Source organism: Lampetra fluviatilis, chromosome 66 (assembly GCF_964198595.1).
Source record: "Lampetra fluviatilis chromosome 66, kcLamFluv1.1, whole genome shotgun sequence".
Classification (NCBI taxonomy): domain Eukaryota; kingdom Metazoa; phylum Chordata; class Hyperoartia; order Petromyzontiformes; family Petromyzontidae; genus Lampetra; species Lampetra fluviatilis.
In genome coordinates, this window is record NC_136340.1 from 5,470,763 (window position 1) to 5,485,165 (window position 14,403).

At 52.7% G+C, this 14,403-nt stretch overlaps 1 protein-coding gene across 4 annotated transcripts in view; it reads left to right on the plus strand.

The window, feature by feature from the left end:
- LOC144952201 (F-box-like/WD repeat-containing protein TBL1XR1) overlaps positions 1-14,403 on the plus strand; it is a 70,976-nt gene that overhangs the window by 42,719 nt on the left and 13,854 nt on the right. For all 4 annotated transcript variants that reach the window (XR_013640590.1, XM_078882604.1, XM_078882606.1 and 1 more), the window contains exons 3-5: positions 6,606-6,720; positions 8,648-8,793; positions 12,824-13,051. Coding sequence is in view for 3 of the 4 variants with exons in the window: in XM_078882604.1 (XP_078738730.1) it covers positions 6,663-6,720; positions 8,648-8,793; positions 12,824-13,051 (432 nt within the window). In the remaining variant the exon portion in view is untranslated. The remainder of the gene's footprint in view (positions 1-6,605; positions 6,721-8,647; positions 8,794-12,823; positions 13,052-14,403) is intronic.

Genomic DNA, 14,403 nt, shown 5'->3' on the forward strand with positions numbered 1-14,403 from the left:
GCACACGCACGCACTCACACACACGCACATGCAAGCACACGCACATGCAAGCGCACGCACTCGCACACGCAAGCACACGCACGCACTCACACGCACATGCAAGCACACGCACACACTCACACACACGCACTCACACACGCACATGCAAGCACACGCACGCACTCGCACACACGCACATGCAAGCACACGCACGCACTCACACACACGCACTCACGCACGCACTCACACACGCACATGCAAGCACACGCACGCACTCACACACACGCACATGCAAGCACACGCACGCACTCACACACACGCACATGCAAGCACACGCACTCACATACACGCACATGCACGCACACGCACTCACACACACGCACACACTCTCACACACGCACATGCAAGCACACGCACACACGCACGCACTCACACACGCGCACGCACTCACACACACGCACACACAAGCACACGCACGCACTCACACGCGCGCACTCACACACACGCATGCACTCACACACATGCATGCACTCACTCACTCACACACACGCACATGCACTCGCACACACTCACACACGCACTCACACACATGCACATGCACTCACACGCACTCACACACATGCACTCACACACGCACTCACACACACGCATGCACTCACACGCACTCACACACATGCACTCACACGCACGCACATGCACTCACACGCACTCGCACGCACACACACGCACATGCCCTCACACACACGCACTCACACACACACACGCACTCAAACACACGCACATGCACTCACACACTCACACACACTCACGCGCGCGCACGCACGCACTCACACACGCACACGCCCTCAAACACACGCACATGCCGTCACACACGCACTCACACACACACGCACTCACACACACGCACATGCCCTCACACACGCACTCACACACACGCACGCACTCAAACACACGCACTCACACACACACACGCACTCACACGCACTCACACACACGCACATGCCCTCACACACACGCACTCACACGCACGCACTCAAACACACGCACATGCCCTCACACACACGCACTCACACACACGCACATGCCCTCACACACGCACTCACACACACACACGCACATGCCCTCACACACACGCACTCACACACACGCACGCACTCACACACACGCACATGCCCTCACACACACGCACATGCCCTCACACACACATGCCCTCACACACACGCAATCACACACACACACACACGCACTCAAACACACGCACATGCCCTCACACACACGCACTCACACACGCACGCACTCAAACACACGCACATGCCCTCACACACACGCACTCACACACACGCATGCACATGCCCTCACACGCACGCACGCACATGCCCTCACACGCACGCACTCACACACACACACGCACTCACACGCACGCACTCACACACACGCACTCGTACGCACGCACGCACTCGCACGCACGCACTCACACGCACGCACTCACACACACACACGCACTCACACGCACTCACACGCACACACGCACATGCCCTCACACACACGCACAGCCAACGTTTTATTATTCATTGCCAAGTCCATTTGCACACAGCCTGCTCGCACACACGCAACACCTGCACACCACCATCGTCAGCCATGGCCAATCCACTGCTGGATGAAGGCCCTCTCCCCTAGTCGGCATCTCTCACGATCCTCATCGTTATCAGCCGCAGATGGTGGAGGTGGTGGATGATGAGGAAGATGATGATGATGATGATGAATTAGGAGGATGATGATGATGATGAGGAGGAGGATATGCAGGAGTAGGAGGAGAGGGTGGTGAGGATAGCTGGGGGATATGAGAGGGGTGGTGTAGGAGGATGTGAACAGCAGGCAGGGGGTGAAGGTGATGGAGGAGGGGGGAGCAGAGGAGGATGAACAGAAGGAGGAGATGCTGTAGGAGGAGACGGGTGGAGGAGGGAGGATGAGGGAGGGGGCTGGAGGTTATTTTGGGTGGAGCGGTGAGAGAAGAGGCGTTGGAGGAGGGGAGAGAAAACCAGGCGCACGGAACTCGCGAGAGGACGAGCTGAGCGTGCAATGGGGGAGGCTACGGCGGTGCTGATGAGCCGGTAATGTTGGTCCCTGAAGAATGTGTTTGCCTCGATAACGACACACAGCTCGTCTCTGTGTCTCTCTGTCCCCGTGTCTCCCTGTCCCCGTGTCTCCCTGTCCCCGTGTCTCCCCGTGTCTCCGTGTCTCCTTGTCTCTCTGTCCCCGTGTCCCCGTGTCTCCGTGTCTCCCTGTCCCCGTGTCTCCCTGTCCCCGTGTCTCCCTGTCCCCGTGTCTCTCTGTCCCCGTGTCTCTCTGTCCCCGTGTCTCCGTGTCTCCCTGTCCCCGTGTCTCCCTGTCCCCGTGTCTCTCTGTCCCCGTGTCTCTCTGTCCCCGTGTCTCCGTGTCTCCCTGTCCCCGTGTCTCTCTGTCCCCGTGTCTCTCTGTCCCCGTGTCTCCGTGTCCCCGTGTCTCCCTGTCCCTGTGTCTCTCTGTCCCCGTGTCTCTCTGTCCCCGTGTCTCCCTGTCCCCGTGTCTCTCTGTCCCCGTGTCTCCCTGTCTCCGTGTCTCCCTGTCCCCGTGTCTCCCTGTCCCCGTGTCTCCCTGTCCCCGTGTCTCCCTGTCCCCGTGTCTCTCTGTCCCCGTGTCTCTCTGTCCCCGTGTCTCCCTGTCTCCGTGTCTCCCTGTCCCCGTGTCTCCCTGTCCCCGTGTCTCTCTGTCCCCGTGTCTCCCTGTCTCCGTGTCTCCCTGTCTCCGTGTCTCCCTGTCCCCGTGTCTCCCTGTCCCCGTGTCTCTCTGTCCCCGTGTCTCCGTGTCTCCCTGTCCCCGTGTCTCCCTGTCTCCCTGTCCCCGTGTCTCTCTGTCCCCGTGTCTCCGTGTTTCTCTGTCCCCGTGTCTCCCTGTGCCCGTGTCTCTCTGTCCCCGTGTCTCCCTGTCCCCGTGTCTCCGTGTCTCTCTGTCCCCGTGTCTCCCTGTCCCTGTGTCTCTCTGTCCCCGTGTCTCTCTGTCCCCGTGTCTCTCTGTCTCCGTGTTTCTCTGTCCCCGTGTCTCCCTGTCTCTGTGTCTCTCTGTCCCCGTGTCTCCCTGTCCCCGTGTCTCTCTGTCCCCGTGTCCCCGTGTCTCCGTGTCTCCCTGTCCCCGTGTCTCCCTGTCCCCGTGTCTCTCTGTCCCCGTGTCTCCGTGTCTCTCTGTCCCCGTGTCTCCCTGTCCCCGTGTCTCTCTGTCCCCGTGTCTCTCTGTCCCCGTGTCTCCGTGTCTCCTTGTCTCTCTGTCCCCGTGTCTCTCTGTCCCCGTGTCTCATGTCCCCGTGTCTCCCTGTCCCCGTGTCTCCCTGTCCCCGTGTCTCTCTGTCCCCGTGTCTCTCTGTCCCCGTGTCTCCCTGTCCCCGTGTCTCCCTGTCCCCGTGTCTCTCTGTCCCCGTGTCTCTCTGTCCCCGTGTCTCTCTGTCCCCGTGTCTCTCTGTCCCCGTGTCTCCCTGTCCCCGTGTCTCCCTGTCCAGGTGTGCCCTCTTGTCCCCGCACCTCCCATTAGCACATTTAGCTACGTACTGCGTGAAATCATTTCAACACACACACACACACAGCACGGTTGTTTACGTACGGCGCGAAAGAAGTTCAACAAATACACGTGCCCACAACTCGCTTGGGAAATGCACAGCAACCATTGCCACCCACACCACTCCGTGGCAGGACCCTCCTGAAAGAGAGTCTTGAGACTGTGAGGCATTCCTGAGTAAACACCACGTGGTGGTGGTGGTGATGGTGATGATTATGATGGTGGTCACTATACCTGGTGCGGTGGGTAAACATCGCCACTGGGCAGACAAAGGCGGCCGGACATGGTGGTGTCCACCCCAGAGGTCGCAACCGGGTACCCGATACCCGTACCCTACCCGATACCCGGCTACCCGTACCCGGCCGGGTACGGGTAGCCGTGTGCGACCCTGGTGCGGCCGGGTACGGGTACGGGTAGGCCGTGAGTCACTGGTGAGTCACCGTTTGTCACGAATTTCCCAACGTCTTGTCTCTTCTCACGATTCAAGTTCCTAGAATCAACCCACCCGCGCCTGCAACATGGCTTCATCCCAGAAGTCGCAATCGGGTACCCGATACCCGTACCCTACCCGTACCCGACCGGATACGGGTAGGGTACGGGTACGGCTGGGTACGGGTACGGGTACCCCTTTGCGACCCTGGTGCGGCCGGGTACGGGTACGGAATCAAAACCAGTTTGAGACCTCTGGTCCACCCCCAACCCCCTCTTGTGTCATGCCGGTGCTTCGTAGGCGCTCGCAAACAGCAATTGCCCCAACAGTCTGTTAAGGCTACACGGGGGATCTTTGTCTTTGTGAAGTGCTGGGGAGTGGTGGTGTAGTGGTTAGCGCGCTGCGCTATGAACCCGGCCACCCAGGTTCGATTCCCGCTCACGGCCAACACCGGTGACGATTATCTGAACCGGTCCTGGGCCTCCCCTAGATCGACTCAGCCTCAAATGAGTACCTGGTGCTGCGGTGTGTAGTAAACATCGACACTGGGGGAGAGACAAAGGCGGCCGGGCGTGGTGCTGGCCACCCACCCCCTCGTGTGCCGTTCCGGCCTTCATAGGTGTTCGTTAACAGCACTTGCCCCAACGGTCTGCTAAGACTATACGGGGTATCTTTGTCTTTGGTGCTGGTGGTGGTGGTGATAGAGGAGGCTCGTGAAGGACGCTTGCTACTGGGCAGTTGGGAGGCAGTCGCCCTCCAACAACAGCGGAGGGCGGAGGAGCGACGCTCACAACAACGAGCCGAGCGCCGGGCGGGTAAAACGCAGCGAGTTGGCACAGTAGGGGGGCACAGCTGGTGCATCTGCCAGTCGTCTCAGTCGGTCAACCCATGGCACCTGCAGGGTCTGTCCTGTCGCCTGTCAGCGAGCCTTCGACACTTCACGTGGCCTCGGAGTGCACCTTGCCTGGCACAGGCGCCGTGACGACGTCACCGCCGCTTATTGGCGAATGGCTGTTGTTGTTGTTGGTGGTGGTGGTGATGATGATTTTGGGAGTAATTATGATGATTTGAAGCTTTCGTGACTGCAGGAATCCACACTTAGGTAGAAAAAAAAATTCACCCGTAAAAACAAAGTTTTTCGCTATAAATCCTTTATATGCGTGGCATCGGTTTTATTTTATTATTCATTTCTGTTTTTCTTGAGTAAGTGTTTCATTTTTATCACATTGGTATTTTAAATTAAATATTTAAAAAAAAAATTCCTAAAAAGTGGAAAATTTTGGAAATTTCTTTTTCACGAAAATAAATTGTCACGCACAACGAGTCTGTGTGCAAAATGTCAGCTCGATTGGATCACGGGAAGTGGGTTAAAAAACGACCGAAAGATTTGCACGGTCGTAAGCGCGCAAGCAAGTAAGCAAGTGAACTTAATATAAAGGATTTAATAATGATGACGATTGCTTGTGATGCGATCGAAATGTCGTGATGTATTCTTTTTCTACCTACGTGACTTTACCGAAAGAACCAAAGAGAATGGTAACGATGATGGTGATACAGGTGGTGGTGGTGGTCATCTTGGTTGTTGTGGTTCTGATATTCGTGGTGTGGGTTGGTGGTCGTGGTAGCGATGAGATGGTAAGAGCAGCAATTTGAAGGACCCCCGCACAGACTGTGTAAGGAGGGAAGACGTAACGCCAGATGGTGACGGTAATGGTGGTGGTTGTGGTGGTGATGATGGTGGTTGTGGTGGTGATGATGGTGGTTGTGATGGTGATGATGATGAATTGTGGTTATGGTGATGATTATTGTGGTTGTGGTCGTGATGGTTGTGGTGGTGATGATGATGATTGTGGTTATGGTGATGATGATTGTGGTTGTGGTCGTGATGGTTGTGGTGGTGATGATGGTTGTGGTGGTGATGATGATGGTGGTGATTGTGGTGATAATTATGGTGGTTGTGATGATGATGGTGGTTGTGGTGATGATGGTAGTTGTGTTAATTATGGTGGTTGTGTTAATTATGGTGGTGGTGGTGGTTGTGATGATGGTGGCAAGTTGTACCCACGCTGAGGAACCTTAACAGGGGGACGGAAGCAACGGCACTGACTTCTTGGCACTCGTGTGCGCGTGTGCGCGCGTGTGCGCGTGTGTGTGTGTGCGTGTATGCGTGTGCGCGTGTGTGTGCGTGTACGCGTGTGTGTGCGTGTACGCGTGTGCGCGTGCGTGTGCGCGTGTGTGTGTGCGCGCGTGTGTGTGCGCGTGTGTGTGCGCGTGTGTGCATGTGCGCGTGCATATGGGGAGCGGTACATGTGTGGGGAGCGGTAGTGCAGCGGTTAGCGCTACGCTGCACTACCAACCTGGCGACCCGGGTTCGATTCCCGCTCACTGCCAACCGGCGACGATTATCTTAACCGGTCCTGGTCCCTCCCCTAGGTCGACTCGGCCTCAAATGAGTACCTGGTGGTGGTGTGTAGTAAACATCGCCACTGGGGGAGACAAAGGCGGTCGGGCGTGGTGGTGGCCACCCACCCCCTCGTGTGCCTTCATAGTTGCTGCCGCTCGCTGTTAAAGGCTACGGTGGGGGTGTCTGTGTCCGTGTCCGTGTGTGCAGGGTGCCAGTGGCTGCCCCCAGGGCTCCCCATGCGTAGGTAGGGCGGAGTGGAGAAAGATGAGCATCAGCAGCGATGAAGTGAATTTCCTGGTCTACCGCTACCTGCAGGAGTCAGGTCGGTGTCTTTCACGCGCGCACGCAGCCACAACAGACCGCAGGGGCAAGTGCTGTTAGCGAGTAGCACTTATGAAGGCCGCAACGGCACACGAGGGGGTGGGTGGCCAGCACCACGCCCGACCGCCTTTGTCTCTCCCCCAGTGGCGATGTTTACACACCGTACCAGGTACTCATTTGAGGCTGAGTCGACCTAGGGGAGGCCCAGAACCGGTTCAGATAAGTGTCACCGGTGTTGGCCGTGAGCGGGAATCGAACCCGGGTCGTTGGGTTCATAGCGCAGCGCGCTAACCGCTGCACCACCGCTCCCCAACCACACACACACTGACACAACCATTCCCACACACACCCGCACCACACAACCAAGCAATCGCACCCTCGCACATACACTCACAACCACACAGCTATTCCCACACACACAACCACACAACCATATCCACACACACCCGCACACAACCAAGCAATCACACACCCGCACACAACCAAGCAATCGCACCCTCGCACATACACACGCACATAACTGCAATCGTAACCACGCACACACACACAGCCACACAGCCATTCCCACACACACAACCACACAACCATTCCCACACACACCCGCACACAACCAAGCAATCACACCCTCACGCATACGCACGCACACAACTACAATCGCAACCACACACACTCACACAACCACAGACATTCCCACACACACAACCACACAACCATATCCACACACCCGCAGACAACTACGCAATCACACCGATACGCATACACACGCACACAACTACAATCGCAAGCACGCACACACAACCGCCCACAGCTACAACCTTACACCCGTGCACACACACAAACTACACACGCATGCGCACACCCGCATGCAGACACACACAGCTATAATCAGCACACACAACGACACAACCACACCCGCACACAGCCACACCTGCGCACACACACAATCAATGCGTAGTGTATAGTGTAGTGTGTAGTGTATAGTGTTGTATGTAGTGTATAGTGTGTAGTGTATAGTGTGTAGTGTATAGTGAAGTGTATAGTGTAGTGTGTAGTGTAGTATGTAGTGTGTAGTGTAGTATGTAGTGTATATTGTAGTATGTGGTGTGTAGTGTATAGTGTAGTATGTAGTATAGTGTAGTGTATAGTGTAGTTTATTGTGTAATATGTAGTGTATAGTGTAGTGTAATATTGCAGTGTATAGTATAGTGTGTATTGTAGTGTATAGTGTAATATGACAGTGTAGTGTGTATTGTAGTGTATAGTGTAATATGACAGTGTATAGTGTAGTGTGTATTGTAGTGATCAGTGTAATATTGTAGTGTATAGTGTAGTGTGTATTGTAGTGATCAGTGTAATATTGTAGTGTATAGTGTGGTGTAATATTGCAGTGTACAGTGTAATATTGTAGTGTATAGTGTAGTGTGTAGTGTATAGTGTAGTGTGTATTGTAGTGTATAGTATAATATGGCAGTGTATAGTGCAGTGTACAGTGTAATATTGCAGTGTATCGTGTAGTGTGTATTGTAGTGTACAGTGTAATATTGCAGTGTGTATTGTAGTGTATAGTGTAGTGTGTATTGTAGTTTATAGTGTAGTGTATAGTGTAGTGTAATATTACAGTGTATAGTGTAGTGTATATTACAGTGTATAGTGTAGTGTGTATTGTAGTGTACAGTGTAATAGTGTAGTGTGTATTGTAGTGTATAGTGTAATAGTGCAGTGTGTATTGTAGTGTATAGTGTAGTGTGTATTGTAGTTTATAGTGTAGTGTATAGTGTAGTGTAATATTACAGTGTATAGTGTAGTGTAATATTACAGTGTATAGTGTAGTGTACGCACGTCAAACTTTTTTTCTTGCCGTACCCAGCCAACCGTTACTAATAGTCGCCCCTCCCCACCACCGCTACTATCCCTCCCTCCCCGCCCAGGCTTCTCCCACTCGGCTTTCACGTTCGGCATCGAGAGCCACATCAGCCAGTCGACGATCAACGGCGCGCTGGTGCCACCCGCCGCCCTCATTTCCATCATCCAGAAGGGGCTGCAGTACGTGGAGGCGGAGATCTCGATCAACGAGGCGGGTGCCTGCACCTACGCGCCATGCACACACGTCACACGCACGTCACACGCACGTCGCACGCACGTCGCACGCACGTCGCACGCACGTCGCACGCACGTCGCACGCACGTCGCACGCACGTCGCACGCACGTCGCACGCACGTCGCACGCACGTCACACCAGAGGTCGCAAACTGGTTTTGATTCCTTACCCGTACCCGTACCCGGCCGCACCAGGGTCGCAAACGGGTTCAGATCACTGGTCAACACATTTTTTTTCTGGCATAAGGTATTCCAACCGTTTTAAGGTAATATTGGGGGGTGCTGATTCCAAATCTGGTATCAGTTTTTGTCTATCACATCAGGTTTTTGAGATGTCAAATATTGCATTTTCAATAAAAACTGCGGAAGAAAAATATTAAATAGATGTGGATATCTACATAAAATGATATTATAAACACACTATCCTAAAAATACAGCACCGTATTTTAACACTAAAGCAGTCACTGACTCGCAACAACTTGCAATCATAAGTGACAGAGTTAATTTCGGGTAAAATCAATGAAAATGGGGTATGCCGATAGCATAAAAATGAGATGTGATAGAGCAAATCTGAGATCAGATTTGGAATCGGCACCCTGAAATTAGTCTAAAACAGCTGCAAAAGTCCAGGCCAGAAAAAAACGTTTTTTTGATGACCAGTGCATCGGCACTGGCGTTGGTCATGAACGGGAATCGGAACTCCTTTTCGCCACGCACAGGCGCACGGCGCACCGATGGATACCGACTTAAGGCCGAGACGACCTAGGGGAGGCCCAGTTCCGTTTCAGTTTGACCGCACAGATCTACTCCCTTCACTGTGGACTCACGGTGGCTAGGAGATGTTGACTACCTCGCCTGGTATACAGGAGGTCGTGGGTTTGATTGCAACCCTAACGCCTGCTGCTGTATATTTGGAATTTGGGTGTCTCATCATCATCACGGTGGCTAGGAGATGTTGACTACCTCGCCTGGTGTACAGGAGGTCGTGGGTTTGATCCCGACCCTGACGATGCCTGCTGCTGTATATTTGAAGTCTGCGTCTCTCTCTCTCATCATCATCACGGTGGCTAGGAGATGTTGACTACCTCGCCTGGTACGCAGGAGGTCGTGAGTTCGATCCCGACGCTGACGATGCCTGCTGCTGCTGCTGCTGTATATTTTGAGTCTGCGTGTTTCTCTCTCCCTGTGGTCGCGTGGATTTTTCTCCGGGTCCTCCGGTTTCTCCTTCCACGTTTAGAATCGAGACCACCTTGCTGCGTTTAGCAGCATTTTGGCTGTTGCTTTTCATTTTCCACGCAATGATGATCGGCCGCCGCTTGTGTTGAACAGCTGTCGTTTGCGATGTCCAGGTCGCTTCCGGAAAAAAAGAGATGCACGGCAGCTCAGTGAGGGCACCTTTATACGATGGTTTAAATAAGAATAGTTTGTGGGTATGTCTTCTTGGTTCTTTCGGTAAAGTCACGTGGAATGGAAATAATACAAATAAAACATAATAAAATAATTCTCACGACGTTTCGGCCACAACGCAAGCAGCCGTCCTCAGGTGAAGAACAGGTCTGTCGAGAAGACAGCGTCTGAATGAGTAATATATAATTACTTATGTCATACTGATGACAATACCATATTCAGACGCTGTCTTCTCGACAGACCTGTTCTTCACCTGAGGACGGCTGCTTGCGTTGTGGCCGAAACGTCGTGAGAATTATTTTATTATTTTTGATTTTTATTATTTCCATTCTACGTGGTGACTTTACCGAAAGAACCAAGAAGATGAATCCCTGCAGTCACGAAAGCTTCAAATCGAAATTTGTGGGTATGGTTATTTTCTTTAGACTTTGCCTGTAACCGCACGTGGAGTGCAGTCTCCCAGCGCCCTCTGCTGGGCTAAGTGGCAGCAGCAGCAGCAGCGTCAGTATTAAAACGGGACCACGTTGCCAGTATCAAAGTGTGAAAATATAAGAATAGGTTTTACCCTTTCTGGCAATGAAAAGAGTGTTGATTCCCTGCAAAGGGTTTCTATTTGTTGTTTGACCATCTTAACCACCACCTGTTTTATTGCCAAAAAGTGTATAACACATTCCTGCGGAGGGAGCTGGTAGCAACGTTGGGTTGCTCGGTCAATGGCCTGCAGGATCAACGGCCAGGGCGTGGTGTATTCCGCAAATATGCCCGACTGTGAGGGCGGGCACAAGCCGGCGTGAGTAGGTTACACGTTGAGTTTTATAAGGGCACCACGGGGTGACCAGCCCCTCCCCACCCAGCCCCACCCCTCCCACCCCCCACCCAGCCCCTCTCCACCCAGCCCCCCTACCCACACTCCCCTCCCCACCCAGCCCCTCTCCACCCTCCCCACCCAGCCCCTCCCCACCCTCCCCTCCCCACCCAGCCCCTCTCCACCCTCCCCACCCAGCCCCACCCCACCCAGCCCCTCCCTGCACGACGGACGGACACACTAATCCCCTGTGGGCTGGTGTAACCAGAAGGTCCCTACCAGTAAAACCTTGACTCAAAGCTTTCGTGACTGCAGGAATTCATATTCTTTGGGTCGCCATCGGGAAGACGACGACGACCGCTTGTGTTGCGATCGAAACGTCGTTTTTTTGGTTATTTTTTGGTTATTTTCTTTGAACCTTTCTACGTGACTTTACCAAACGACCAAAACCTATTTCCTTTTTTCCGTATAATTCTCGGCCACAGTGGTGAATGTTACAGGGTTGTCCAGATGTCTTGTGACACCGCACCCTCTCCACCCCTTATTTAATTCTCTAAAACTCAAGGTTTTATTTAGAACATTAAGGTTTTATTTTGAACATAAATGAGTCGGCAAACGAAAGCAATCGCTACGGGGCAGAGGTCGCAACCGGGTACCTGATACCCGTACCCTACCCGATACCCGGCTACCCGTACCCGGGTACCCGTTTGCGACCCTGGTGCGGCCGGGTACGGGTACGGGTAGGCCGCGAGTCACTGGTGAGTCACCGTTTGTCACTCATTTCCCAACGTCTTGTCTCTTCTCACAATTCAAGTTCCTAGAATCAACCCACCCGCGCCTGCAACATGGCTTCATCCCAGAGGTCGCAATCAGGTACCCGATACCCCTACCCGGGTACGGGTAAGGAATCAAAACCAGTTTGCGACCTCTGCTACTGGGTTGGCCGAAGGCGGCTGGGTGGACGTGGTGCTGGCCACCCCCAACCCCTTCCTCGTGTGCCACCGTGCCGGCCTTCATAGGCTGTTGCTGCTGCTGCTGCTGCTACTTGCTACTAACAGCACTTGCCCCCCGACAGGTTGTCAAGGCTACACGGGGGAATCTGTGTCTTTGTGTGTATGTCTGCGTGTGTGTATATGTCTGCGTGTGTGTATATGTCTGTGTGTGTGTATGTATATCTGTGTGTGTGTGTATATGTCTGTGTGTGTGTATATGTCTGTGTGTGTGTATATGTCTGTGTGTGTGTGTATATGTCTGTGTGTGTGTGTATGTCTGTGTGTGTGTGTGTATATGTCTGTGTGTGTGTGTATGTCTGTGTGTGTGCGTATGTCTGTGTGTGTGTGTGTGTATATGTCTGTGTGTGTATATATGTATATATCTGCGTGTGTGTATCTCTGTGTGTATATATATGTCTGCGTGTGTATATGTCTGCGTGTCTATGTCTGTGCGGTGTGTATATCTGTGTGTATATATATGTCTGGGTGTGTGTGTATATATGTCTGCGTGTGTGTGTCTGCGTGTGTATATATCTGTGCGTGTGTGTATCTGCGTGTGTGTATCTGTGCATGTGTGTGTGTATCTGTGTGTATATATATGTCTGGGTGTGTGTGTGTATATCTGTGTTTATATCTGTGTGTGTGTATATATGTCTGTGTGTGTGTATCTGTGTATATCTGTGTGTGTGTGTCTGCGTGTGTATATCTGTGTGTGTGTATATATGTCTGTGTGTGTATATATGTCTGTGTGTGTATATCTGTGTATATCTGTGTGTGTGTGTGTCTGCGTGTGTGTCGCCGCAGGATGGCACGGTGTTTGAGGGGCGGCCCATCGACTCGTTGTCCCTCATCGATGCGGTGATGCCGGACGTGGTGTCCACGCGACAGCAAGCCTACCGTGAGAAGATTGCGCAGCAGCAGCAACAGCAGCAGCAGCAACAGCAACAACAACAACAGCAGCAACAACAACAGCAGCAACAGCAGCAGCAACAACAGCAGCAGCAACAGCAGCAACAGCAGCAACAGCAGCAGGTTATTTGCGGTGGCACGGTGATGATGCTTGAGGTCTCAGTTTAAACACGTAGGCTTTCGCGGCCCAATGTTATTCGCAGTAGAGGCAGTTATTTGTTTGGCTTGGGTCGTTGACACCGCCGCCACCACCACCACCCCCCCGACACGGCCGATTGGCAAGGTTCCGTCACGTGGACAAAACGTGGCAAATTTAGTTAGAGCGACTACCCTACTCAAGGACGAAATCACGTTCCAGAGGTCTTGTTCGTAAGTCGATTGCAAACGCGTTGTACGGCGTGTACGCTAAACACGGGGAATGGCTTCAAAAGTTGTATCATCTCCTGTAGATGTAGATGCCACTGATTCTTCTATGTTCTGTAGATGTAGATGCCACTGGTTCTTCACGTTCTGCAGATGTAGATGCCACTGGTTCTTCACGTTCTGCAGATGTAGATGCCACTGATTCTTCTATGTTCTGCAGATGTAGATGCCACTGGTTCTTCACGTTCTGCAGATGTAGATGCCACTGGTTCTTCACGTTCTGCAGATGTAGATGCCACTGGTTCTTCACGTTCTGCAGATGTAGATGCCACTGGTTCTTCATGTTCTGTAGATGTAGATGCCACTGGTTCTTCATGTTCTGCAGATGTAGATGCCACTGGTTCTTCACGTTCTGCAGATGTAGATGCCACTGGTTCTTCATGTTCTGCAGATGTAGATGCCACTGGTTCTTCATGTTCTGTAGATGTAGATGCCACTGGTTCTTCATGTTCTGTAGATGTAGATGCCACTGGTTCTTCACGTTCTGCAGATGTAGATGCCGCTGGTTCTTCACGTTCTGCAGATGTAGATGCCGCTGGTTCTTCACGTTCTGCAGATGTAGATGCCGCTGGTTCTTCATGTTCTGTAGATGTAGATGCCACTGGTTCTTCATGTCCTGCAGATGTAGATGCCACTGGTTCTTCACGTTCTGCAGATGTAGATGCCGCTGGTTCTTCACGTTCTGCAGATGTAGATGCCACTGGTTCTTCACGTTCTGCAGATGTAGATGCCGCTGGTTCTTCACGTTCTGCAGATGTAGATGCCACTGGTTCTTCACGTTCTGTAGATGTAGATGCCGCTGGTTCTTCACGTTCTGCAGATGTAGATGCCACTGGTTCTTCACGTTCTGTAGATGTAGATGCCACTGGTTCTTCACGTTCTGTAGATGTAGATGCCACTGGTTCTTCACGTTCTGTAGATGTAGATGCCACTGGTTCTTCACGTTCTGTAGATGTAGATGCCACTGTAGTGTAGCGGTTAGCGCTACTGAGCTGTGTGTGTGGGGGGGTTGTGTGTGGGGGGAGCGGGAGTGTAGCGGTTAGCGCTACGCT